The sequence below is a fragment of the Xiphophorus hellerii genome, chromosome 14 (genome assembly GCF_003331165.1).
Source record: "Xiphophorus hellerii strain 12219 chromosome 14, Xiphophorus_hellerii-4.1, whole genome shotgun sequence".
Taxonomy (NCBI): domain Eukaryota; kingdom Metazoa; phylum Chordata; class Actinopteri; order Cyprinodontiformes; family Poeciliidae; genus Xiphophorus; species Xiphophorus hellerii.
In genome coordinates this window covers 9,202,509-9,230,016 of record NC_045685.1, presented here as the reverse complement: position 1 = coordinate 9,230,016, position 27,508 = coordinate 9,202,509, and the positions used below count along the sequence as shown (strand labels likewise).

Genomic DNA, 27,508 nt, shown 5'->3' with positions numbered 1-27,508 from the left:
ACTTTTTTTCACTCTTTGTACATTTTTAGAGTTTCTTCTTAAATCTATTTAAACTCCAAACTATTTCACACTGTCTGATCTCATGTCTGTTTATTCACACCTAAGACCTTATATATCTGTGATAGGTGAGATCATTCTCACCATCACTTGTTTTTAGATGAAAAGGGGATTTTATGGTTTGTTTGCCAGAGAGTTCGCATGCAACACAAACCAAGTAGTGGATTAAACACTTAAACTATTCATGTGTTACAATAATGCTGTTTACACTTTATTTAAAGTGAATTTTATTTTATGGTTTCCAAAAAGCAGAAGAAGCTTATCTAATGATTTTATTTTTTATTAACCCTTTCGTAAAAAAAAAAAAATAGTGATGTACTTCTTTTACCACAACTTGTCATCATTGGAGCGGAAACATCACAGCAGAAACTCAGTGCAGTGATGTCAGTGTTTAAAATAAACGTTGTCCCGTCATTCTCAGATAAAACGTTGATCCTGTTTCAGACGGCTCCATTTCTCTAGAGACGTTGCAGAGGCAGCATGTTATGAAAGGAAGATTATTGGACCAAAGCAGAGCAACACATGGTTCCAGGTTGAGGTCAGGATGGGGAACACCTCACCCAGGGTTCTGGTCTCACTCTGTAAGTAGATCACTTTATCTGGATGAATGATGCAGATTAGAAGAACATCGTCTTTGACATCTTGTCTGCTGTAATATCTACTTTATCTTCCATTGTATTTGTGTAGCTTTACTTAGTATAACCATTTGTTCTTGATGTGTTTGCTGCAACTTCAAACAGGTTATTTCAGTGACAAATTACTAACACAAACATTTCTGTGCAAACATTTTGAAAAGCTGTTTATTGTCAAATCAGACTTTAGTCCAGAACTTTTTATCCCATACAACTAATGTGGGAGCAATGAAAATATTATATAACAAAGAAGAAAAATGAAACATGATCTGATACAAGAAACTTAAATTATTCATTAAAAACTTTTATCACTTTTTTACCAGTAGAGATGAGTGTGAAGTTTCCGTAGCCGTGCAGAACGTCTGCAGATGTTCTGTTTTCAGTCAGGATGTGAAGTTTATAAAATGAAGTTTTAACTCATCAGAAAAATAACAATAAACTAAAACATTTGATCTTATTCTTATCAGAACAAATAAATACTCAATATCTTTATAAAAGTTGCATTTATTTAACAGGTAAACAGTCAAAGCTGAGTGTGAGGATTTGGCAAATATTTTTGATTAAATTAAATTTATTATTTATGCTGATGAACTTTCAACCTTTATTTCAGTGCTGAACACACTGCTCTGCTGTGGACAAACTCTCGGTAACTTCAGCTTTTAATCTGTATTTTATTCATTTATCCTCTCAGGAACAGAATCCAGTTTAACTTTTATATCAGATAATATTCTGTATTTTTCTTTAATTTTTAGCTTGATGTGTTTTTGTTATAAATCAAAAGACAAACTTGCTGAATGTTGGTTCTGTTATAGATCCTGTGCTGACTGTTGAACCCAACTGGTCGACTTTTTATGTTGGAGAGTTTGTTACATTTATCTGTGACATAAATGAAGGAAGAAACTCTGACTGTCAATACCGGTTAATAAGGAATGGTCAAGAATTTGTTCGCTATCAGTCAGATAAACATTTCAGAGTTGATCCTCTGTATACTGATTATAGTGGTGAATTTCAGTGCTGTCGTCAATGGAGGGTTTCACCTGACGAAAATTGCAGTAAAACTGTCACTTTTACTGTCTCAGGTAAGACCTGAATATTTTAAAGAATTACAAAGTTTTATATCAGCCCTATAAAAACATGCATTTTCTAACTGTATTTTATTTCATAGTTTCAAGAAGATTTTTTTGTTGATAAAATAGTGTCTGAAATATGACGCATACATAATTACTGGATTTGATTTTTATAAAGTCAAGTGAGCCACAAGTTAAAAAAAGAGCAACAAAACAAAGGAAATATTATTTACCTTAATGTGAATATATAGATTTGCTTATTTGTAGAGTTAACCACATTATCTTTTCAGAAGAGAGAATGAACTCATTCATGTTATTTAATGAAACAATTTCAAACAAATTCTTTTTCTATTTTACTTTCTAAAAAGTATCTATAATAAGGAAAAATGACAATAAAATGCATTTACAGATTTTTCACATATTTACTTATCTGAAAGAAGCATCACTCTTTACAATAAGCTTTTAATTGCAGTGTTTTATATAAAATCGAATAATATTTGTTTTTATTACATCAGATAAACCCAGAGCCAAACTGACAGCAGGTCCAACAACCATACCAGTAGGGGGCAGTGTGACACTGAGCTGCTCAGTGGAGCCCTCTGCTGGATGGAAGTACAGATGGTTCAGGCGGACCTCAGATTCTTCTTTTGTTGAATTCAGCAGAAATAATGAAGAAAACAGAGAAATCACTGTGACACAAGGAGGAATCTATAAGTGTGGTGGAAAGAGAGGAAATTCCTCATTCTACAGTCATTCAAGCCTTGAGAACAAGATTGAAATAATGTGTAAGTTTTTTTAAAGAGTGTTAGAAACTAAAACTATGAAATTAATATTTCTCATGTGATTTAATTTTTCTGCCCATATCTGATGTAAACAGTTTCCAACAAGGTTTTTGTGACTCGACAACCAAACTGGCCTCTTGTCTTCAGTGGTGAGTCGATCACTCTGACATGTGAGGTCCAGGGAGGAGAAACCACTGAGTGGACGTGTGACTGGAGGAGATCTGGGTCAATAATACACAAGACAGACAGTAAAGACTGGACTTTCATTGTCTCTGAGTCCAGCAGTGGAAACTACATGTGTCAGTGTAGAAGCAGAGATGACTGGTATTCTTCAACACAGAGGAGTGAAACCATAACAGGTGATTTAATTGTTGTTTTTTCTGAACAGATTGTAGAAAAAATATTTTCCTCATATGTTGGATTAAATTAAGTTTCTTCCTTGGACAGACCAGAATAAAACTGACTAGTCCTAATCTGAGTTATGAATTTTTATCTGCAGAAAAAAGGAGCTGATTTTTATTGTTCACTTCCTTTAACAAGTTACAATAATAAAACCACAACTGTTATAATTTGTGTTGCTATGTGCACATTGTTCCCAAAGTTGTTCTTTTATCTAAAGAATAAAACAGAAAACTTCTAGGAGTTAACAAGTTGAGTGTTGAACTATTTTAGTCAGATTTCTCTTTAAATGTCTTTTTGTTTAGATTAAGCAGCTCATTGTTGTGATCCAAGTTTGTTTGACCTGGTCTGAACTGTGAGGATAGATCAGCAAAACTAAAAGCAGCAGGATTCCTTTAATAACATCAATATTCACTCATGTTAGTTTCTTATATGAGCTTGAGTGATATTATGATCTCTGATACAGTTACATCACTACTTCCTCAAAGTAACAGTAGATAACTTTTTTTCAGTAAAATTAAAGTAAAACATGTTCTAACTGGCCACTGTGAGGATGTGGTTTTATTCTCTGTATTAATTTAGTTCCTGTCTCTCTGGCCATGATTGCTCCCAGCTGTCTCTATTGTTCCCTGATTACCTTCCCTGTGTATTTAATCCCATCTGTGTTTCCCTGTCGGGTCCTAGTCTAAAGTCTAAAGTCATGTGTCGTCTACCTTTCCCTCGTTCGAGTCCAGTTTGTATTCCAGTTGCTTCCAGTGTTTGAGCTCTTTGCCTTATTGCTCACCTGTGCTGCCTGGACTTTGTATTTTGTGATTTCTTCATTAAAACCATCATCATTTGCTCTACAACCTGGGTCCACCGCGTCGTCCTCACCACTCAATAACCACAGTTTGTAACAGCCACATCAAAATGATCAAAAACGCCTGAAAAGGTTTAACCAAATTAAAGCAGCTGCTGTTCTTGAACCATTTGAAGTAAATGCAAAAGCTTGGCCTCTACATTAAGATGTCAAAATATTTATATATATTTTTATTTTTGCAGTCAAAAATCCTTCAACTGTGATTAATATGCAGGTATTAAGTTTGTGACACAAACAAATAAGAAACTTTTTGCTCTGCCAAGACTTTTCATGTCTATTTCTATGTAACTACACATTGAGTTTTGAATGTTTGGACTGGACAATAAAATGAAAATGTAGAATTAAGTATTCTGTTTGTGGATTTAGAAATTAATCAAAATTGTGCAAAACAAAAAAAAATCTTTTTTGGACATGTTCATGTGTGTGGGTGTTTTTCTATGTTCTCCAGATATTTAATGTGAAGTTTCATTTGAGAAATGGCACATCTGGGCAACAACTGGACAACGTCTGATATATAAACTTCAAATGACTGAAACTCCTCTGTGATTCAACATACAGTCATCACTGAGGCTCTAATGAAAGATAATAACCAGAGGAATGTCTTATAATTATAGACATATAAACACAATAAAATTGTAGTTACAATATTGTGCATTATACAAATAAAAGTCAGAAAAATGACCTGCACCCTATTAAACCCACCAGGTGGGATAGATCTGTCCTCTGAGCTGAACAGATGTTTTTTATTACTTCAATACATAGAATCACAATTTAACAATATTAAGTTAAAGCTGCAGTTTGTAATTTTAAAAAAGACATTAATAAAATGTTTCTGTTGCTGTTGAATAAAATGAGGACTAAATTAAATGTTTTATGATTTATTGTTTTTCCAGTAACTGTATCCAGTCCTGTCATCTCTTCATTTCCTGTGATGTTGATCGTTGGACCAGTTAGTGGAATCGTTCTCATTGTCCTCCTGCTCTTGTTGTGGCGCTGCAGACGGTCCAAAGGTCAGAACATTTTCTTCTCATTTTATTGCTTCTAACCAGAAATAATGTGTTATTGAATCACATGTATTAAAATATGACTTTTGAAATTCGGTTCATCATTTTAATTCTGTTGTCGATGATCTAAATGGCTTTTTTTTATCTTCTCCAGATTTGAGCTGCATCAGGTCAGAATGAAATATCTGTTCTTTCATCTTAGTCATAAACTCTTGATCTTTGTTTCATAGTTAAATTTTATCCACTTTAATATTTTTAGGTCATTTCAGTCTGAAAGCAGCAGCCAGAGGCCGACCACTAATCATGGAGTGAACCAGACTGAAAGTGATTACAGCTTTCTGCTGCATGGTTAGTCACAGAATAAACATCAGTATTAATTTGGACATAACATCACTTTGTTGTAACTTTTTTCTTTATAATAACAGTTTTATAAAATGTATAACAATCTCAGTGTCTACTTTAAGAGTCATTCCTTCTGACAAACACAAAACAACAAAGTGAAACACCTGAATATTTTGTTTGCTGAGCTTAATTTTTATGTCAGAATTAATCTACAGATATTATGGTTCTGCTGCTCAGTATGACAACATATAATTATATTATTACCATGAGTTTGATTAATAAAAACAATTCAAAGTTGTAACAAACTGACAATTATCTCCATCAGGAATGAAATGATAAACATAATATCTAAGCATCTACAAAATAGATCTTATTATTTTACATAATTGTATTCAGATACAAGCTTTTCTTTGACATTTTTTATATTTACTGTAGGCACCACGTCTGTGTATGAGACAATCCATAACCGTGGAGCCACTGGAAAAGGTAACGTATATGTAATAAAACAACTAAGTTATTAAAGGTGACTGATTACATGTGAATCAGATCAATCCTCAGCTGTCAAATACTCAGAGAGTGATATTAAACTATTTAAAAATATGAGGAGAAACACTAATATATGTTTTCTATGTATCCATGTTTCACTTTTACCAGAGAGACCTCCTGATCCAGAAGAAGGTTCTGTTTACGTTAATGTGAGACCAGATAATTACAGCTCAGCATGAAGGTCAGATAAACACCTGATTGATTAGATTGTTACTGATCATTTTTTCTTCAATTAGGAAAATTTGCTGCCACATTCAGCAGTTCTAATAAGATTTCTGTTGTTTAGTTGTGAATTCATGATTTTATCTCATCTGTCTTTTTTTCTGTAACAGTACTTTCTTATTCTGCCAAAGATAACATGCTGTTTTTTAATTATTAGTATATACATGTACAAATGTATAAACATGAATAAATTACTTGGTCTCTTCAACACAGTGACGTTATTCAGGTATTCATTAATTAGTGTTTCCTAATGGTCTTAATTGTCTTACTGCAGCACAAATAAAATGAGAAAATGAACAATTTAACATTAATTCTAAATTAAATGTAATATTTTAAGAAATCACATTTTATATTCTAAAAGTTTGCTACACAGGGCTCCTGTGGATATTTTTGCAATTTTCAATATTGTCAAAAATGATTATAATTAAACACATACATAAATACCCTGTTCTACAATAAACATTATTTATTTAAATTGTTCATTCCCAAAAATACACGCTGTGTTCTGTCCGTGACTTGAGTTTACAGCTAGTGGCCAGCAGATGGCGACATTAAGTCATAGTTTTCCAAGTTATCGGTCCAGAAACTGGCCGTCAGTTCAATAATGTGACGCAGGAATAAAACTTGTGTGTCTTCAGGATTCTGCTGCTTCACATGAACCTGATCCATCCAGTGTGTTTGGGCTGTGGAGGAAACGGAAACAATGACAAACAGCTCCAATTATCACAGTGTGTTAATTTATTATTATTTGTTCAGGATTTGTTCTGTTTTTATAGATTGTTAAACCTGCATGCTGCTTTAAGAAATAATAGATGACCGAAAACTAATTAAAAAGATTAAAAAAAAGCTAAGTGCTTTAATGAAAGGAGTTTTTGTTTTTTGCTCTTTCTAGGTTTAAAGTATCAGGAGGAAAATAAAATAAACATCAATGCATTTTTTACAATATTGTTATTTTTAGAGAGTTGCTAAATTAAAACAGTGGAGTAGCAGTTGGAGATGCAATATCTGATACAAAATCAATTAAAATGCAATTTTCAGTTATGCAAAGTAGTATATTAACAATAAATAACAGAAAAGAAAAGTGTGTTTTACTTCATGTCCTGATAACAACAGTGAACATTATTTATTTAATCTGTGAATCTTGGTAGGAAAAAAAATCCCACCAGACTTCTTCTGTCAGTTACTTGTGCTTACAGATAGTGGCCAGCAGATGGTGCTATTAAGTAGTCATTTCTGTCAGAGTTCCAGTAAAGGGCTGAATGTCCGGTGATCCATCCAGGAAGAAAACTTGTGTGTCTGCAGGATTCTGCTGCTTCACATGAACCTGCTCCATCCAGTCTGATTGGCTGTGGTGGAAACGGCAGCAGAACATCTCACACATCCATCATCAAGCTCAACATCCTCATCCTCACTGAAAACACAGCTGCTGCCTGCAGCTGCAACAACCAAGTTAGCTTAGCACAAACAACAATTCAGAGAGTCTTGAAACACATATTATTTCTTCTGAAACTAGAATAAATGGGACAATTTTTAGATTCAGTTGAATGGACAATTTAGATTAAAACACCAGGAAAGAAGTGCCAGACCTAAACTCTGAAACAATGGCCTGCAGTCTGGATTCAAAATCCTGCCACAAGAGGGCAGTGCTGAGTCTTCATACTATTAAAGAGAACTTCTGCTTCTTTGGTCAACACTTCTTGAGCAGGATGTCACTGAAGATGAAGCTCAGCACATTTGCAATTGTATTTATAGAGTTTCTGCAGGACACTCTGTAATGTTTCCTCGTCTCTTGGTGGAAGATCTGGACTAAAGTGAAATATTTATTATAGAAAACTGCAAATTAAGTAACATCAGAAAACCAAATGCTTTTCCATGACCTCAAAGCCAAAACCCATGCTGGGTTAGCAGAGCTGCTAACAGCTTCTTTAAGCTGAGCTAAGAAATTAATATATGACATATTGTAGATGAGGCTAAAGTTAGGATCAGGTTAAAGGTCAGTGTGTGGTGTAGGTTTGACTGATATTGTTAGAGGATTATTCTGCGGAAAATAAGATTTTCCATCCTTCTTCCTTTCTCAAAAACAGACGCTGCTAAATGAAACACAGAAACTTTTTTTCACTCTCTGTACATTTTTAGAGTTTCTTCTTAAATCTATTTAAACTCCAAACTATTTCACACTGTCTGATCTCATGTCTGTTTATTCACACCTAAGACCTTATATATCTGTGATAGGTGAGATCATTCTCACCATCACTTGTGTTTAGATGAAAAGGGGATTTTATGGTTTGTTTGTCAGAGAGTTCGCACGCAACACAAACCAAGTAGTGGATTAAACATTTAAACTATTAATGTGTTACAATAATGCTGTTTACAGTTTATTCAAAGTGAATTTTATTTTATGGTTTCCAAAAAGCAGAAGAAGCTTATCTATAGATTTTATTTTGTATTAACCCTTTCGTAAAAAAAAAAAAATAGTGATGTACTTCTTTTACCACAACTTGTCATCATTGGAGCGGAAACATCACAGCAGAAACTCAGTGCAATGATGTCAGTGTTTAAAATAAACGTTGTCCCGTCATTCTCAGATAAAACGTTGATCCTGTTTCAGACGGCTCCATTTCTCTAGAGACGTTGCAGAGGCAGCATGTTATGAAAGGAAGATTATTGGACCAAAGCAGAGCAACACATGGTTCCAGGTTGAGGTCAGGATGGGGAACACCTCACCCAGGGTTCTGGTCTCACTCTGTAAGTAGATCACTTTATCTGTATGAATGATGCAGATTAGAAGAACATCGTCTTTGACATCTTGTCTGCTGTAATATCTACTTTATCTTCCATTGTTTTTGTGTAGCTTTACTTAGTATAACCATTTGTTCTTGATGTGTTTGCTGCAACTTCAAACAGGTTATTTCAGTGACAAATTACTAACACAAACATTTTTGTGCAAACATTTTGAAAAGCTGTTTATTGTAAAATCAGACTTTAGCACAGAACTTTATATCCCATACAACTAATGTGGGAGCAATGAAAATTTTATAGAACAAGGATGAAAAATGAAACATGATCTGATACAAGAAACTTAAATTATTCATTAAAAACTTTTATCACTTTTTTACCAGTAGAGATGAGTGTGAAGTTTCCGTAGCCGTGCAGAACGTCTGCAGATGTTCTGTCTTCAGTCAGGATGTGAAGTTTATAAAATGAAGTTTTAATTCATCAGAAAAACAACAATAAACTAAAACATTTGATTTTATTCTTATCAGAACAAATAAATACTCAATATCTTTATAATAGTTACATTTATTTAACAGGTTAATGGAGTCAAAGCTGAGTGTGAGGATTTGGCAAATATTTTTGATTTAATTTAATTAATTTATTATTTATGCTGATGAACTTTCAACCTTTATTTCAGTGCTGAACACACTGCTCTGCTGTGGACAAACTCTCGGTAACTTCAACTTTTAATCTGTATTTTAATCATTTATCCTCTGAGGAACAGAATCCAGTTTATCTTTTATATCAGATATTATTCTGTGTTTATCTTTTAATTTTTACATTGATGTGTTTTTGTTATAAATCAAAAGACAAACTTGCTGAATGTTGGTTCTGTTATAGATCCTGTGCTGACTGTTGAACCCAACTGGTCGACTTTTTATGTTGGAGAGTTTGTTACATTTATCTGTGACATGAATGAAGGAAGAGACACTGACTGTCAATACCGGTTAATAAGGAATGATCAAGAATTTGTTTGCTTTCAGTCAGATAAACGTTTCAGAGTTGGTCCTCTGTATACTGATTATAGTGGTGAATTTCAGTGCTGTCGTCAATGGAGGGGTCCATCTTACGAAAAGTGCAGTAAAACTGTCCCTGTTACTGTCTCAGGTAAGACCTGAATATTTTTAAGAATTACAAAGTTTTAAATCCGCCCTAAAAAAAACATGCATCTGCTATCTGTATTTTATTTCATTATTTCAAGCAGATTTTTTTGTTGATAAAATAGTGTCTGAAATATGACACATACATAATTACTGGGTTTAATTTTTATAAACTCAAGTGAGCCACAAGTTAAAAAAAGACCAATAAAACAAAGGAAATATTATTTACCTTAATGTGAATATATAGATTTGCTTATTTGTAGAGTTAACCACATTATCTTTTCAGAAAAGATAAATAACTCTTTCATGTTATTTAATGAAACAATTTCAAACTAATTCTTTTTCTATTTTACTTTCTAAAAAGTATCTATAATAAGGAAAGATGACAATAAAATGCATTTACAGCTTTTTCACATATTTACTTATCTGAAAGAAGCATCACTCTTTACAATAAGCTTTTAATTGCAGTATTTTATATAAAATCGAATACTATTTGCTTTTATAACTGCAGATAAACCCAGACCCAAACTGGCAGCAGGTCCAACAACCATACCAGTAGGGGGCAGTGTGACACTGAGCTGCTCAGTGGAGCCCTCTGCTGGATGGAAGTACAGATGGTTCAGGCGGACCTCAGACTCTTCTTTTGTTGAATTCAGCAGAAATAATGAAGAAAACAGAGAAATCACTGTGACACAAGGAGGAATCTATAAGTGTGATGGAAAGAGAGGAAATTCCTCATTCTACAGTCATTCAAGCCTTGAGAACAAGATAGAAATAATGTGTAAGTTTTTTTAAAGAGTGTTAGAAACTAAAACTATGAAATTAATATTTCTCATGTGATTTAATTTTTCTGCCCATATCTGATGTAAACAGTTTCCAACAAGGTTTTTGTGACTCGACAACCAAACTGGCCTCTTGTCTTCAGTGGTGAGTCGATCACTCTGACATGTGAGGTCCAGGGAGGAGAAACCACTGAGTGGACGTGTGAATGGAGGAGAACTGGGTCAATAATACACAAGACAGACAGTAAAGACTGGACTTTCATTGTCTCTGAGTCCAGCAGTGGAAACTACATGTGTCAGTGTAGAAGCAGAGATGACTGGTATTCTTCAACACAGAGGAGTGAAACCATCAGACTGTCTGTATCAAGTAAGTTGACACTTGTAAATGAAAATATGGCTGATTTAGTCCTTAGTTGAGTTGTCAGTATTAATGCTTAAGTCCCACACACACATACAAACACACACACTGATTCAAACTTTCTATTAGAAAAGGTTTCTATATCAGGTTTACTTTTGTAAAGTCTCACAATAATCAGAGGCTGGTTGTTTATCTGTATGGCTGAAACAATGAATAACTACCAGAATAATTCATATTAATGAAGTTCTACATTGTTGACATATTTTCAGTAATTTCCTGATCTACTCATTTATTTCAGTTAAGGAGTCTATAGCTTGTTCTGCTACAAGACTTGTATGTTTTTTTAAGTTATTGAAAATTAACCAATTTTAATTCATGTTAACTGCAGATAAACCTGGAGCCAAACTGACAGCAGGTTCAACAACCATACCACTAGGGGGCAGTGTGACACTGAGCTGCTCAGTGGAGCCCTCTGCTGGATGGAAGTACAGATGGTTCAGGCGGACCTCAGACACTTCTTTTGTTGAATTCAGCAGAAATAATGAAGAAAACAAAGAAATCACTGTGACACAAGGAGGAATCTATAAGTGTGATGGAAAGAGAGGAAATCCCTCATTCTACAGTCTTTCAAGCCTTGAGAACATCATTGAAATAATATGTAAGTTTTTTCTATAAGACGTTTAGAAACTAAATCCATGAAATTAATATTTCTCATGTGATTTAATGTTTCTCTTCCTATCTGGTGTAAACAGTTTCCAACAAGGTTTTTGTGACTCGACAACCAAACTGGCCTCTTGTCTTCAGTGGTGAGTCGATCACTCTGACATGTGAGGTCCAGGGAGGAGAAACCACTGAGTGGACGTGTGAATGGAAGAAATCTTGGTCATTAATACACAAGACAGACAGTAAAGACTGGACTTTCAATGTCTCTGAGTCCAGCAGTGGAAACTACATGTGTCAGTGTAGAAGCAGAGATGACTGGTATTCTTCAACACAGAGGAGTGAAACCATCAGACTGTCTGTATCAAGTAAGTTGGCACTTGTAAATGAAAATGTGGCAGATTTAGTCCATAGTTGAGTTGTCAGAATTAATGCTTAACTCCAAAACACACATACACACACACACTGATTCAAACTTTCTATTAGAAAAAGTTTCTATATCAGGTTTAAATTTGGGAAGTCTCACAATAATCAGAGGCTGGTTGTTAATCTGTATGGCTGAAACGATGAATAACTACCAGAATAATTCATATTAATGAAGTTCTACATTGTTGACATATTTTCAGTAATTTCCTGATCTACTCATTTATTTCAGTTAACGAGTCTGTAGCTTGTTCTGCTACAAGATTGTATGGTTTTTTTAAATTATTGAAAAATTAACCAATTTTAATTCATGTTAACAGCAGATAAACCTGGAGCCAAACTGACAGCACGTTCAGCAACCATACCAGTAGGGGGCAGTGTGACACTGAGCTGCTCAGTGGAGCCCTCTGCTGGATGGAAGTACAGATGGTTCAGACAGACCACAGGCACTTCTTTTGTTGAATTCAGCAGAAATAATGAAGAAAACAGAGAAATCACTGTGACACAAGGAGGAATCTATAAGTGTGATGGAAAGAGAGGAAATCCCTCATTCTACAGTCATTCAAGCCATGAGAACAACATTGAAATGATGTGTAAGTTTTTTTTAAAGACTGTTGGAAACTAGAACTATGAAATCCATGAAATTAATATTTCTCATGTGATTTAATTTTTCTTTTCTTATCTGATGTAAATAGTTTCCAACAAGGTTTTTGTGACTCGACAACCAAACGGTTCTCATATCTTCAGTGGTGAGTCGATCACTCTGACATGTGAGGTCCAGGGAGGAGAAACCACTGATTGGACGTGTGATTGGAGGAGATCTGGGTCAATAATACACAAAACAGACAGTAAAGACTGGACTTTCATTGTCTCTGAGTCCAGCAGTGGAAACTACATGTGTCAGTGTAGAAGCAGAGATGACTGGTATTCTTCAACACAGAGGAGTGAAACCATAACAGGTGATTTAATTGTTTTGTTTGTTGTTGTTTTTTTAACGAATTTTAAATGGTAAATGATAAAGATAACCGCTATGTGCACCTCGTCCTAGAAGACTTTTTAAATAAAACACAACTTCTAGGAGTTAAAAAAATGTTTATTACTGAGTGTCAAACTATTCTAGTCAGATTTCATCTTAAAGTGACTTTTTGGTTAGCTTAGATCAAGTAGATCTTTGTTGTGATATAAGTTTTGCTGCGTCCTGGTCTGAGCTGTGAGGAAAGATCAACAATTTCTTCTTCACAGAAATTTGGTTCAACATCCTAACTTCTCCTGTTTGTATCCATAGACTGAATGCAGTGTATATATATATATATATATATATATATATATATATATATATATATATATATATATATATATATATATATATATATATATATAAGGCACACAGAAGTTCTGCCTTTTGTCATAAATGACAACAAAGTTTTCAAACTCTGTCTGACCAAACAATGAATTAATCAAATAAGTCTGAGAGAGTAAAGGAATAACAAGGTCATTTGTTCATGAACAGATAAAATGTTTCATAATGTTTAAAGATGGAAATAACATTTTTTCAGGTGAATAAAATTTGTTCCCACTTAATGTTTCTTATTTCCAGTAACTGTGTCCAGTTCTTCACATCTTGTGCTGCTGATCTCTGGACCAGTTGTTGGATTTATTCTCATTATTCTCCTCGTCTTGTTGTGTTTCTGCAGACGATCCAAGGGTGAGACCCTTTTTTTTAATTTATTTATTTTGTTTTGCTTAATTAACTAAGTAGACAAATTTGCTTTAATTTTATAACACAAAGAAAAAAGAACGATTTTCCAGTTAATGTAGCTGCAAATCTCTTTTTTACAGGTTTATTCTGCTCCAGGTCAGTTGCTCACATTTTAATTTATTTGAATTAATAGCAGATTTTTTTTTGCTGTTTTATGTATTAAATTCACTGACTATTTTTTCTTGTTCATGTTGTAGATGTAAGGCCTCAGAGAGCAGCAGAAATGATGGAGTCAACCAGGCTGGCGGTCATGAATACAGCTCTCCTCTTCAGGGTTAGAACCTCCACAAGTTTTTAGTTAATAAAAATTATTGCTTATATTTTGTTCACATTTTTCTTAGACTTTTATTTCTTTTACTTTATTTATATGATCTTATACCTATATGTCGCTATTGAATCTTGTTTCATTTTTACATTAAGTGACAAATATTTGGCAATAAAAAATAAGCAAATAAATGATTAAAAAACAATAGTAAAATAAATTAATTGTCTGGTAAATTGCATTTATTTCTTCTAGCTTGTGTAAATAGGGTTTTTTATAATTAGTTTCTTTGTTTTAGATTCTCACTTTATAATCAGCTAAAAGTGCAACAACTGTGTTATTTAACGAGGATCAGCGACTGATAAATAATCCAGATGTGTTTCAGCTGCAGATAAACTCAGAATGAACTGAAATACTTTGAGTTAAATAGTTATTTCTAAACACAAACAATGTACAACGTAAGCAAATAGCTGACACTGGATTTAGGTTTTTGATTTTTATTTTATTTATCATGAGATAATCTCACCATAAAGGCCTTGACAACCAGAGGATGGCGCTGTTTCTTTGACAGTAAGAACAGGGAACTGTCAGGCTTGGTTCTGAAAAATGTCCTCAGGTCAACATGGATTTAAAATCATGCTATGCCATGATTAGCATCTGCATATCATCACCAGTAGAAAACGATAGATCAGACACAGAGTTGAAGATTTTTAGTTTGTCTGAATGATGATTTCAATGTTTTCTGTTGTAGAAGTCACTCCAACATATGCTGAGATCAACCACCAGGCTAGAGCCAATAGAAAGAAAAAAGGTAAAGACATGTTGTTGTTGTTGTTGTTGTTGTTTATTATCATAACTAATGTGCATCATCATCGTCTCGTTGACAGGAAGTCCTGCAGCCACAAATAAAACGGTTTATTCTGGCATCAGGTCAGGAGCAGCTCTGCACGTCGACTCTGCCATGTAGGCTGCAGGATGTTTTGATTTATTATAGGATTTATGATATGGATTACGCTCATAACATTCTTATGTGTTCTGGTTACAAGTCTTCATAAACCCTGTACTAGCTGAACAAAGAAATATTGTCTGAAACTGAAGTAGGTAAAAGAAAAATCAGACACACTCAGTAGTGTGAACAGAAATGCTTTGTAAAATCCAGACAGGCAGTAATGTACATATTTTTAATATAATTGATCTGGAGATCCAGGGTGTTGCTAATATTTTGAATTTGTTCCTTTGCTGTTTTATATTCTGCATCAGTTTTATTTCTTCTTTTTGCTTTAGCTTCCTAAACTAACTTTTATATAATCAGGTTCCATTTCACATGAGTGATGGTACCTTGCATAATAAATTCATTTCTGAGCTGAACAAAATAGTCTTTACTAAATTAAATATTCTCTTACACTTTTCAATTGTTAACTTGTAAGTATAAAATTCTCATCTGTTTTTTTTTTACAATATCACTTTTGCCTTTTTGAAACAAGTAATACTGTTGATTTGTCTTTGTATTTCATTTATTGTAGCTTTTTAAACAGGTATTTGTTGAAAATAACCTGTTATGTATCAAATATACTATGTGGTTGTCAAAGTAAAGTGAGTCGTCTGCCCACTAAAAACTAAATATGACAACGATTACAGTTACATTCATTGCTTCTCAAAGTAGAAGTTGCTTCTCAACTTCTACTTTGCAGCTGAGTGTGCAGTCAGAAGTTAGGATATCATTTATTTTTACATGTAATCAAAGCTCTTTTTACAATAAACTTGATATTGAAATGCAAAATAATCCAGATTTAATTTATTACCCAAATACAGTTAGATTTTATTTTCTTCTGTACGTTTATTTTAAACATCATTAACTTTCCCACACTGTGGTACAAAAACAAAACAATAAATTTCACCAATAATAAATGTCAGATAATTTCATCTTGGGTGTTTCAGGTATTTACTATTGAATAGATGAGACACAAAAACATATCCTGACACAGAAGATGAGAATAACTTATACACTGGCGCCACAGAGAAACAGATGTTCTTAAACAGATGTTTCTACTATTCTTGAATAGATATGCATCTTTGTGGGGTTCCTACCTAATTGGTGTAATATCTCTGCTCCTCCAGCAGATGTCGAGGTTTCTCTATTAAAACGTAAGAAGGACAGTCAATGGATCATCTTTTGTTTTTCTCCACATGTTCATCCACTTTAACCATTTAATCCCAGTTTTTGTCCTGCAAAATAACTACATGCATTTTAATCCTTAGACTTCCCTGTCACACAATATTCATGAATTATTACATTCTATATTAGCTGTCAGTCAAAAAGTAGCTTCTCTCTGGTGGCACAACTTAGCTTGAGTCAAGGTGAACTGTGTAGCTTCTGGTATAGAGTCCTTTGGTTAGATGAGCTCATAGTACAAATGTTTTATCGTAGTACACAGCACCATGTTTGGGAAAAACCAGACACAGTTATTCATCAGTAGCTTGTTTACCAGACAAGCTGTGATTAATTCAATCCTAAGTTCCTCAGTAAACCAGTTTTCTATCTGTCTGACTGACAGATGTCAACATCCTGATAAAACATGAGATCTGCTTTGTTTTAGTCTCTTCTTCTACCTCTTCTTAAAGAAATGACTGTGTGGCCTGCTGTCTGTTGTTAGTTTAAATAGTTAATACCTCAATTTATATTTATTAATGATTGTTAATGTCTAATACATAAAACTTGGGAACTGAAACCAAGCGCTCCATCTTTCTTTAACCACGCCTTCACATCACTGGACAGGAAGCAGCTGTGGCTTGAGGTGGGAGTTTAAAATCAAATCAGACAAACTTTCATATTGTTATGAAACATATATCCTGACTCCCTCTGTTCTTTGTCTCTACAGACGTTACAACTTGCTTCTTCTGAAAAACTAAGGATAAAGCAGAACAACATTGTTTGGTCTGAATTTCAACATGGGGAAGACGATGCTCTACGCACTGGACTTGTTGTGTAAGTAGATCACTTTCTTTGTTTGATAGGAAAAATCAATGGGAGAAACTGGATGTTTGATTTCAGTCCACGGAAATCTTCTCCTCCATTATTAACATTAACAATTTCCCTTATGCTGCCATTCTAGTTGTCTTTTTAGAATGAAGTGTTTATTTCTTAATGTTCTGTATTTTCACAACAAACTGCAATTTAACAAAATGTTAAGAACAGACAAAGTGATTTGGAGAACTATTAGTCAAACTCAGGGATGTTTCTCATATAACAGTAGATAACTTTTTTTCAGCAAAATTAAAGTAAAACATTTTCTAACTGGCCACTGTGAGGATGTGGTTTTATTCTTTGTGTGTTAATTTAGTTCCCGTCTCTCTGGCCATGATTGCTCCCAGCTGTCTCTATTGTTCCCTGATTACCTTCCCTGTGTATTTAATCCCATCTGTGTTTCCCTGTCGGGTCCTAGTCTAAAGTCTAAAGTCATGTGTCGTCTACCTTTCCCTCGTTCGAGTCCAGTTTGTATTCCAGTTGCTACCAGTGTTTGAGCTCTTTGCCTTATTGCTCACCTGTGCTGCCTGGACTTTGTATTTTGTGATTTCTTCATTAAAACCATCATCATTTGCTCTACAACCTGGGTCCACCGCGTCGTCCTCACCACTCAATAACCACAGTTTGTAACAGCCACATCAAAATGATCAAAAACGCCTGAGAAGGTTTAACCAAATTAAAGCAGCTGCTGTTCTTGAACCATTTGGAGTAAATGCAAAAGCTTGGTCTCTATATTAAGATGTCAAAATATTTATATATATTTTTATTTTTGCAGTCAAAAATCCTTCAACTGTAATTAATATCCAGCTATTAAGTTTGTGACACAAACAAATTAGAAACTTCTTGCTTTACACAAACATGAGTACATAAATATCCTGTTCTAAAAAACCATTCTTTGTTTAAATTATTAATTCCCAAAAATACACGCTGTGTTCTGTCCTTGACTTGTGTTTACAGCTAGTGGCCAGCAGATGGTGACATTAAGTCATAGTTTTCCAAGTTATCGGTCCAGAAACTGGCCGTCAGTTCAATAATGTGACGCAGGAAGAAAACTTGTGTGTCTTCAGGATTCTGCTGCTTCACATGAACCTGCTCCATCCAGTGTGTTTGGGCTGTGGAGGAAACGGCAACAATGACAACCAGCTCCAATTATCACAGTGTGTTAATTTATTATTATTTGTTCAAGATTTGTTCTGTTTTTATAGATTGTCAAACCTGCATGCTGCTTTAAGAAATAATAGATAATAAAAACATTAAACAAAGCTAAGGGCTTTAATGAAAGGAGTTTTTGTTTTTTGCTCTTTCTAGGTTTAAAGTATCAGGAGGAAAATAAAACAAACATCAATGCAATTTTTACAATATTGTTATTTTTAGAGAGTTGCAAAATTAAAACAGTGGAGTAGCAGTTGGAGATACAAAATCAATTAAAATGCAATTTTCAGTTATGCAAAGTAATATATTAACAATAAAAAACAGAAAAGAAAAGTGCGTTTTACTTCATGTCCTGTTAACAACAGTGAACATTATTTATTTATTCTGTGAATCTTGGTAGGAAAAAAAATCCCACCAGACTTCTTCTGTCAGTGACTTGTGCTTACAGATAGTGGCCAGCAGATGGTGCTATTAAGTAGTCATTTCTGTCAGAGGTCCAGAAAAGGGCTGAATGTCCGGTGATCCATCCAGGAAGAAAACTTGTGTGTCTGCAGGATTCTGCTGCTTCACATGAACCTGCTCCATCCAGTCTGATTGGCTGTGGTGGAAACGGCAGCAGAACATCTCACACATCCATCATCAAGCTCAACATCCTCATCCTCACTGAAAACGCAGCTGCAACAACCATGTTAGCTTAGCACAAACAACAATTCAGAGAGTCTTGAAACACATATTATTTCTTCTGAAACTAGAATAAATGGGACAATTTTTAGATTCAGTTGAATGGACAATTTAGATTAAAACACCAGGAAAGAAGTGCCAGACCTAAACTCTGAAACAATGGCCTGCAGTCTGGATTCAAAAGCCTGCCACAAGAGGCAGTGCTGAGTCTTCATACCATTAAAGAGAACTTCTGCTTCTTTGGTCAACACTTCTTGAGCAGGATGTCACTGAAGATGAAGCTCAGCACATTTGCAATTGTATTTATAGAGTTTCTGCAGGACACTCTGTAATGTTTCCTCGTCTCTTGGTGGAAGATCTGGACTAAAGTGAAATATTTACAATAGAAAACTACAAATTAAGTAACATCAGAAAACCAAATGCTTTTCCATGACTTCACAGCCAAAACACATGCTGGGTTAGCAGAGCTGCTAACGGCTTCTTTACGCTGAACTAAGAAATTAATATATGACATATTGTAGATGAGGCTAAAGTTAGGATCAGGTTAAAGGTCAGTGTATGGTGTAGGTTTGACTGATATCATTGTTAGAGGATTATTCTGCTGAAAATAAGATTTTCCATCCTTCTTCCTGTCTCACAAACAGACGCTGCTAAATGAAACACAGAAACTTTTTTTCACTCTGTACATTTTTAGAGTTTCTTCTTAAATCTATTTAAACTCCAAACTATTTCACACTGTCTGATCTCATGTCTGTTTATTCACACCTAAGACCTTATATATCTGTGATAGTTGAGATCATTCTCACCATCACTTGTGTTTAGATGAAAAGGGGATCTTATGGTTTGTTTGCCAGAGAGTTCGCACGCAACACAAACCAAGTAGTGGATTAAACATTTAAACTATTCATAAGTTACAATATTGCTGTTTACAGTTTATTTAAAGTGAATTTTATTTTATGGCTTTAAAAAAGCAAAGAAGCTTATCTATTGATTTTATTTTTTAATAACTCTTTTGTAAAAAAAAAAAAAAAAAAGTCCTGCGCTTCTTTTACCACAACTTGTCATCATTGTAGCGGAAACATCAGAGCAGAAACTCAGTGCAGTGATGTCAGTGTTTAAAATAAACGTTGTCCCGTCATTCTCAGATAAAACGTTGATCCTGTTTCAGACGGCTCCATTTCTCTAGAGACGTTGCAGAGGCAGCATGTTATGAAAGGAAGATTATTGGACCAAAGCAGAGCAACACATGGTTCCAGGTTGAGGTCAGGATGGGGAACACCTCACCCAGGGTTCTGCTCTCACTCTGTAAGTAGATCACTTTATCTGTATGAATGATGCAGATTAGAAGAACATCGTCTTTGACATCTTGTCTGCTGTAATATCTACTTTATCTTCCATTGTTTTTGTGTAGCTTTACTTAGTATAACCATTTGTTCTTGATGTGTTTGCTGCAACTTCAAACAGGTTATTTCAGTGACAAATTACTAACACAAACATTTTTGTGCAAACATTTTCAAAAGCTGTTTATTGTAAAATCAGACTTTAGCACAGAACTTTATATCCCATACAACTAATGTGGGAGCAATGAAAATATTATAGAACAAAGATGAAAAATGAAACATGATCTGATACAAGAAACTTAAATTATTCATTAAAAACTTTTATCACTTTTTTACCAGTAGAGATGAGTGTGAAGTTTCCGTAGCCGTGCAGAACGTCTGCAGATGTTCTGTCTTCAGTCAGGATGTGAAATTTATAAAATGAAGTTTTAACTCATCAGAAAAACAACAATAAACTAAAACATTTGATCTTATTCTTATCAGAACAAATAAATACTCAATATATTTATAATAGTTGCATTTATTTAACAGGTAAACAGAGTCATAACTCAGTGTGAGGGCTTGGTAAATATTTTTGATTTAATTTAATTTATTATTTATGCTGATGAACTTTTAACCTTTATTTCAGTGCTGAACACACTGCTCTGCTGTGGACAAACTCTCGGTAACTTCAACTTTTAATCTGTATTTTAATCATTTATCCTCTCAGGAACAGAATCCAGTTTATCTTTTATATCAGATATTATTCTGTGTTTATCTTTTAATCTTTAGCTTGATGTGTTTTTATTTTAAATCAAAAGACAAACTTGCTGAATGTTGGTTCTGTTATAGATCCTGTGCTGACTGTTGAGTCGAACTGGTCGACTTTTTATGATGGAGAGTTTGTTACATTTAACTGTAACATGAATAAAGCGAGAGACACTGACTGGTACCAGTTAAAAAGGAATGGTCTAGATTTATTTCCCTATCAGTCAGCTGAACGTTTCAGAGTTGGTCCTCTGCATACTGGTGATAGTGGTGAATTTCAGTGCTGTGTTCGCCGGACGGCTTCATCTTATGAAAAGTGCAGTAAAACTGTCACTGTTACTTTCTCAGGTAAGACCTGAATATTTTAAAGAATTACAAAGTTTTATATCAGCCCTAAAAAAACATGCATTTTCTAACTGTATTTTATTTCATAATTTCAAGCAGATTTTTTTGTTGATAAAATAGTGTCTGAAATATGACACATACATGATTACTGGGTTTAATTTTTATAAAGTTAAGTGAGCCACAAATTTTAGAAAAGACCAATAAAACAAAGGAAATATTATTTAACTTAATGTTAATGATTTGCTTAATTGTAGAGTTACATTATCTTTTCAGAAGAGAGAATGAACTCTTTCATGTTATTTAATGAAACAATTTAAAATTGTTTTTCTTTTTCTTTTCTTATCTGAAAAAAGCATCACTCTTTATAATAAGCTTTTAATTGCAGTATTTTATGACAAATCAAATAATATTTGTTTTTCTAACATCAGACAGACCCACGGCCACATTGACAGCAGGTTCAACAACCATACCAGTAGGGGGCAGTGTGACACTGAGCTGCTCAGTGGAGCCCTCTGCTGGATGGAAGTACAGATGGTTCAGACAGACCACAGGCACTTCTTTTGTTGAATTCATCAGAAATAATGAAGAAAACAGAGAAATCACTGTGACACAAGGAGGAATATATGAGTGTGATGGAGAGAGAGGAAATACATCATTCTACAGTCATCCAAGCCTTGAGAACATCATTGAAATAATGTGTAAGTTTTTTTTAAGACTTTTAGAAACTAAATCCATAAAATTAATATTTCTCATGTGATTTAATTTTTCTGCCCGTATCTGATGTAAACAGTTTCCAACAAGGTTTTTGTGACTCGACAACCAAACGGTTCTCATATCATCAGTGGTGAGTCGATCACTCTGACATGTGAGGTCCAGGGAGGAGAAACCACTGAGTGGACGTGTGAATGGAGGAGATCTGGGTCAATAATACACAAGACAGACAGTAAAGACTGGACTTTCATTGTCTCTGAGTCCAGCAGTGGAAACTACATGTGTCAGTGTAGAAGCAGAGATGACTGGTATTCTTCAACACAGAGGAGTGAAACCATCAGACTGTCTGTATCAAGTAAGTTGGCACTTGTAAATGAAAATGTGGCTGATTTAGTCCTTAGTTGAGTTGTCAGTATTAATGCTTAACTCCCACACACACATACAAACACACACACTGATTCAAACTTTCTATTAGAAAAAGTTTCTATATCAAGTTTACGTTTGTGAAGTCTCACAATAATCAGAGGCTGGTTGTTAATCTGTATGGCTGAAACGATGAATAACTACCAGAATAATTCATTTTAATAAAGTTCTGCATTGTTGAAATATTTTCAGTAATTTCCCGATCTACTCATTTATTTCAGTTAACGAGTCTGTAGCTTGTTCTGCTACAAGTCTTGTATTTTTTTTAAATTATTGAAAAATTAACCAATTTTAATTCATGTTAACAGCAGATAAACCTGGAGCCAAACTGGCAGCAGGTTCAACAACCATACCAGTAGGGGGCAGTGTGACACTGAGCTGCTCAGTGGAGCCCTCTGCTGGATGGAAGTACAGATGGTTCAGACGGACCTCAGACTCTTCTTTTGTTGAATTCAGCAGAAATAATGAAGAAAACAGAGAAATCACTGTGACACAAGGAGGAATCTATAAGTGTGATGGAGAGAGAGGAAATCCCTCATTCTACAGTCATTCAAGCCTTGAGAAGATCATTGAAATAATGTGTAAGTTTTTTCTATAAGACTGTTAGAAACTAGAACTATGAAATTAAAATTTCTCATGTGATTTGAGTTTTCTCTTCTTATCTGGTGTAAACAGTTTCCAACAAGGTTTTTGTGACTCGACAACCAAACTGGCCTCAGATGTTCAGTGGTGAGTCGATCACTCTGACATGTGAGGTCCAGGGAGGAGAAACCACTGAGTGGACGTGTGGATGGAGGAGATCTGGGTCAATAATACACAAGACAGACAGTAAAGACTGGACTTTCATTGTCTCTGAGTCCAGCAGTGGAAACTACATGTGTCAGTGTAGAATCAGAGATGACTGGTATTCTTCAACACAGTGGAGTGAAACCATCAGACTGTCTGTATCAAGTAAGTTGACACTTGTAAATGAAAATGTGGCAGATTTAGTCCATAGTTGAGTTGTCAGTATTAATGCTTAACTCCCAAACACACATATAAACACACACACACTGATTCAAACTTTCTATTAGAAAAAGTTTCTATATCAGGTTTACTTTTGTAAAGTCTCACAATAATCAGAGGCTGGTTGTTAATCTGTATGGCTGAAACGATGAATAACTAACAGAATAATTCATATTAATAAAGTTCTACATTGTTGACATATTTTCAGTAATTTTCCGATCTACTCATTTATTTCAGTTAACGAGTCTGTAGCTTGTTCTGCTTGTACAAGTTTTGTATGTTTTTTTTAAATTATTGAAAAATTAACCAATTTTAATTCATGTTAACTGCAGCTAAACCTGGAGCCAAACTGGCAGCAGGTTCAACAACCATACCAGTAGGGGGCAGTGTGACACTGAGCTGCTCAGTGGAGCCCTCTGCTGGATGGAAGTACAGATGGTTCAGGCGGACCTCAGACACTTCTTTTGTTGAATTCAGCAGAAATAATGAAGAAAACAGAGAAATCACTGTGACACAAGGAGGAATCTATAAGTGTGATGGAGAGAGAGGAAATCCCTCATTCTACAGTCATTCAAGCCATGAGAACAACATTGAAATGATCTGTAAGTTTTTTCTTTAAGACTTTTCTTTAAGATTTCCTCTTTTTGGACTCATCCTTTCACTACTCGATGTTTCACTGCTCCCGTCACTCTCATTATCGATACTGTTTTCTTAGTCTGGTCTATTTACAGCACAGCTGTGTCTACCCGCTGCAGTCTTTGTCCAAAGTTCTTTCACCAATCCACAGGTTTTCCCGACAGCATCTAGAGCATTTCCTCGACGCCGACTTCCATGAGTCCCAGATATTCTTATTTCTTTATCTTCATCTTCCTCTCTTTCAGTACTTAACTTCAACTATTAACCATCAATATAAATCGGATTTTTGTTTTCCTCACCAGCCTTGACCAACACCTACCACACGCCTCTCCGCTCTTCCCTTGCCCCCAGCTGTCTCTATTGTTCCCTGATTACCTTCCCTGTGTATTTAATCCCATCTGTGTTTCCCTGTCGGGTCCTAGTCTAAAGTCTAAAGTCATGTGTCGTCTACCTTTCCCTCGTTCGAGTCCAGTTTGTATTCCAGTTGCTTCCAGTGTTTGAGCTCTTTGCCTTATTGCTCACCTGTGCTGCCTGGACTTTGTATTTTGTGAATTCTTCATTAAAACCATCATCATTTGCTCTACAACCTGGGTCCACCGCGTCGTCCTCACCACTGAATAACCACAGTTTGTAACAGCCACATCAAAATGATCAAAAACGCCTGAAAAGGTTTAACCAAATTAAAGCTGCTGCTGTTCTTGAACCATTTGGAGTAAATGCAAAAGCTTGGTCTCTATATTAAGATGTCAAAATATTTATATTTATTTTTATTTTTGCAGTCAAAAATCCTTCAACTGTAATTAATATCCAGATATTAAGTTTGTGACACAAACAAATTAGAAACTTTTTGCTCTGCCAAAACTTTTCATGTCTATTTCTATGTAACTACACATTGAGTGTTGAATGTTTGGACTGGACAATAAAATGAAAATGTAGAATTAAGTATTCTGTTTGTGGATTTAAAAATTTATCAAAATTGTGCAAAAAGAAAAAAAATCTTTTTTGGACATGTTCATGTGTGTGGGTGTTTTTCTATGTTCTCCAGATATTAAATTTGAAGTTTCATTTGAGAAATATCACATCTGGACAACAACTGGACATCGTTTGATATATAAACTTCAAATGACTGAAACTCCTCAGTGATTCAACATACAGTCATCACTGAGGCTCTAATGAAAGATAATAACCAGAGGAATGTCTTATAATTATAGACATATAAACACAATAAAATAGTAGTTACAATATTGTGCATTGTACAAATAAAAGTCAGAGAAATGACCTGCACCCTATGAAACCCACCAGGTGGGATAGATCTGTCCTCTGAGATGAACAGATGTTTTTTTTTAATTCATAGAATCACAATTTAACAATATCAAGTTAAAGCTGCAGTTTGTAACTTTAATAAACACACTAATAAAATGTTTCTGTTGCTGTTGAATAAAATGAGGACTAAATTAAATGTTTTATGATTTATTGTTTTTCCAGTAACTGTATCCAGTCCTGTCATCTCTTCATTTCCTGTGATGTTGATCGTTGGACCAGTTAGTGGAATCGTTCTCATTGTCCTCCTGCTCTTGTTGTGGCGCTGCAGACGGTCCAAAGGTCAGAACATTTTCTTCTCATTTTATTGCTTCTAACCTGAAATAATGTGTTATTGAATCACGTGTATTAAAATATGACTTTTGAATTTCGGTTCATCATTTTAATTCTGTTGTTGATGATCTAAATGGCTTTTTTTTTATCTTCTCCAGATTTGTGCTGCATCAGGTCAGAATGAAATATCTGTTCTTTCATCTTAGTCATAAACTCTTGATCTTTGTTTCATAGTTAAATTTTATCCACTTTAATATTTTTAGGTTATTTCAGTCTGAAAGCAGCAGCCAGAGGCCGACCACTAATCATGGAGTGAACCAGACTGAAAGTGATTACAGCTTTCTGCTGCATGGTTAGTCACAGAATAAGCATCAGTATTAATTTGGACATAACATCACTTTGTTGTAAATTTTTTCTTCATAATAAAACAGTTTTATTAAATGTATAAAAATCTCAAAGTGTCTACTTTAAGAGTCATTCCTTCTGACAAACACAAAACAACAAAGTGAAACACCTGAATATTTTGTTTGCTGAGCTTAATTTTTATGTCAGAATTAATCTACAGATATTATGGTTCTGCTGCTCAGTATGACAACATATAATTATATTATTACCATGAGTTTGATTAATAAAAACAATTCAAAGTTGTAACAAACTCACAATTATCCCCATCAGGAATGAAATGATAAACATAGTATCTAAGCATCTACAAAATAGATCTTATTATTTTACATAATTGCATTCAGATACAAGCTTTTCTTTGACATTTTTTATATTTACTGTAGGCACCACGTCTGTGTATGAGACAATCCATAACCGTGGAGCCACTGGAAACGGTAACGTATTTGTCATAAAACAACAAAGTTATTAAAGGTGACTGATTACATGTGAATCAGATCAATCCTCAGCTGTCAAATACTCAGAGAGTGATATTAAACTATTTAAAAATATGAGGAGAAACACTAATGTATGTTTTCTATGTATCCATGTTTCACTTTTACCAGAGAGACCTCCTGATCCAGAAGAAGGTTCTGTTTACGTTAATGTGAGACCAGATAATTACAGCTCAGCATGAAGGTCAGATAAACACCTGATTGATTAGATTGTTACTGATCATTTTTTCTTCAGTTAGGAAAATTTGCTGCCACATTCAGCAGTTCTAATAAGATTTCTGTTGTTTAGTTGTGATTTCATGATTTTATCTCATCTGTCTGTTTTTCTGTAACAGTACTTTCTTATTCTGGCAATGATAACATGCTGTTTTTTAATTAAACTATAATGTGGCTCCAGTTTCTGTCTTGGACTCTGGTTTAGGATAAATAATATCATCTTTCATTTCAAGTCTTTATTGTTCAAGTTTATTTTACATTTTTAAAGCAGATGTAGCGGGTTGAGAAACAGTTTAAAATAATAATAATAATTAATACAACCCCTATTTTTAAATCAGAATTGCTCTTGTCTTTTGTCTTCTTTTTTTTCTATTTTTTCTTCTTATGTATATAGAAGTGTTTGTTGTGTTCATGTATCTTCTTGCCAGTGGGGGCGCTCTCATGCCGCTGTGGGTCTAACAGGGATGACGAGTTTCCTGGCTCTGCGCATGCGCGGCTCAGAATAACGAGCTCTTGCCAGAGTAACATTGTATCAATTTGCTTCCTCTGATCCACAGGTAGGATAAAAGACAACTGTTATAAGGCCATAAAAACAGCTTCTTTAAAATGTTATATAAATATATTGAGAGTAGTTTTCTAGTGTTTCGTGTAACTTGTGTTTGTGATTTGGACACATTTTTTACTGGGTTTTGATCTCCGTCGGTAGATTGTT

At 34.5% G+C, this 27,508-nt stretch overlaps 2 protein-coding genes and 1 long non-coding RNA gene across 3 annotated transcripts; all 3 read left to right on the top strand.

Moving 5' to 3' along the window:
- The first annotated feature begins 401 nt into the window (after nt 1-401).
- Nucleotides 402-26,807, top strand: LOC116732486 (leukocyte immunoglobulin-like receptor subfamily B member 3-like). Its single transcript, XM_032582705.1, has 14 exons — nt 402-638; nt 1,300-1,335; nt 1,502-1,768; nt 2,272-2,421; nt 21,898-22,017; nt 22,110-22,385; nt 22,762-23,034; nt 23,129-23,404; nt 23,791-24,060; nt 25,580-25,696; nt 25,846-25,861; nt 25,951-26,039; nt 26,473-26,523; nt 26,692-26,807. The coding sequence occupies exons 1-14, from the start codon at nt 602-604 to the stop codon at nt 26,760-26,762; spliced, it is 2,049 nt and encodes a 682-aa protein (XP_032438596.1). The 5' UTR covers nt 402-601; the 3' UTR covers nt 26,763-26,807.
- Nucleotides 8,464-15,775, top strand: LOC116732485 (B-cell receptor CD22-like). The gene is made up of 14 exons (XM_032582704.1): nt 8,464-8,655; nt 9,323-9,358; nt 9,526-9,792; nt 10,297-10,566; nt 10,659-10,934; nt 11,314-11,583; nt 11,678-11,953; nt 12,329-12,601; nt 12,704-12,967; nt 13,606-13,713; nt 13,848-13,863; nt 13,965-14,041; nt 14,781-14,840; nt 14,917-15,775. The coding sequence occupies exons 1-14, from the start codon at nt 8,619-8,621 to the stop codon at nt 14,994-14,996; spliced, it is 2,310 nt and encodes a 769-aa protein (XP_032438595.1). The 5' UTR covers nt 8,464-8,618; the 3' UTR covers nt 14,997-15,775.
- On the top strand, nt 19,959-21,584 carry LOC116732513 (uncharacterized). Its single transcript, XR_004341809.1, has 3 exons — nt 19,959-20,192; nt 20,856-20,891; nt 21,059-21,584. It is a non-coding gene; the product is annotated as an uncharacterized LOC116732513 (long non-coding RNA).
- Nucleotides 26,808-27,508: the final 701 nt, after the last annotated feature.

What these genes read in the sequence shown, in the direction of transcription:
- LOC116732486 (XM_032582705.1), top strand. Translation starts at nt 602, where the DNA reads ATGGGGAACACCTCACCCAGGGTTCTGGTCTCACTCT. An exon ending in GAAGATCATTGAAATAATGT is followed by an intron (nt 23,035 to 23,128) that starts GTAAGTTTTTTC and finishes TGGTGTAAACAG; the next exon opens with TTTCCAACAAGGTTTTTGTG. An exon ending in CCGTGGAGCCACTGGAAACG is followed by an intron (nt 26,524 to 26,691) that starts GTAACGTATTTG and finishes CACTTTTACCAG; the next exon opens with AGAGACCTCCTGATCCAGAA.
- LOC116732485 (XM_032582704.1), top strand. Translation starts at nt 8,619, where the DNA reads ATGGGGAACACCTCACCCAGGGTTCTGGTCTCACTCT. An exon ending in GAACAAGATAGAAATAATGT is followed by an intron (nt 10,567 to 10,658) that starts GTAAGTTTTTTT and finishes TGATGTAAACAG; the next exon opens with TTTCCAACAAGGTTTTTGTG. An exon ending in GAACAACATTGAAATGATGT is followed by an intron (nt 12,602 to 12,703) that starts GTAAGTTTTTTT and finishes TGATGTAAATAG; the next exon opens with TTTCCAACAAGGTTTTTGTG.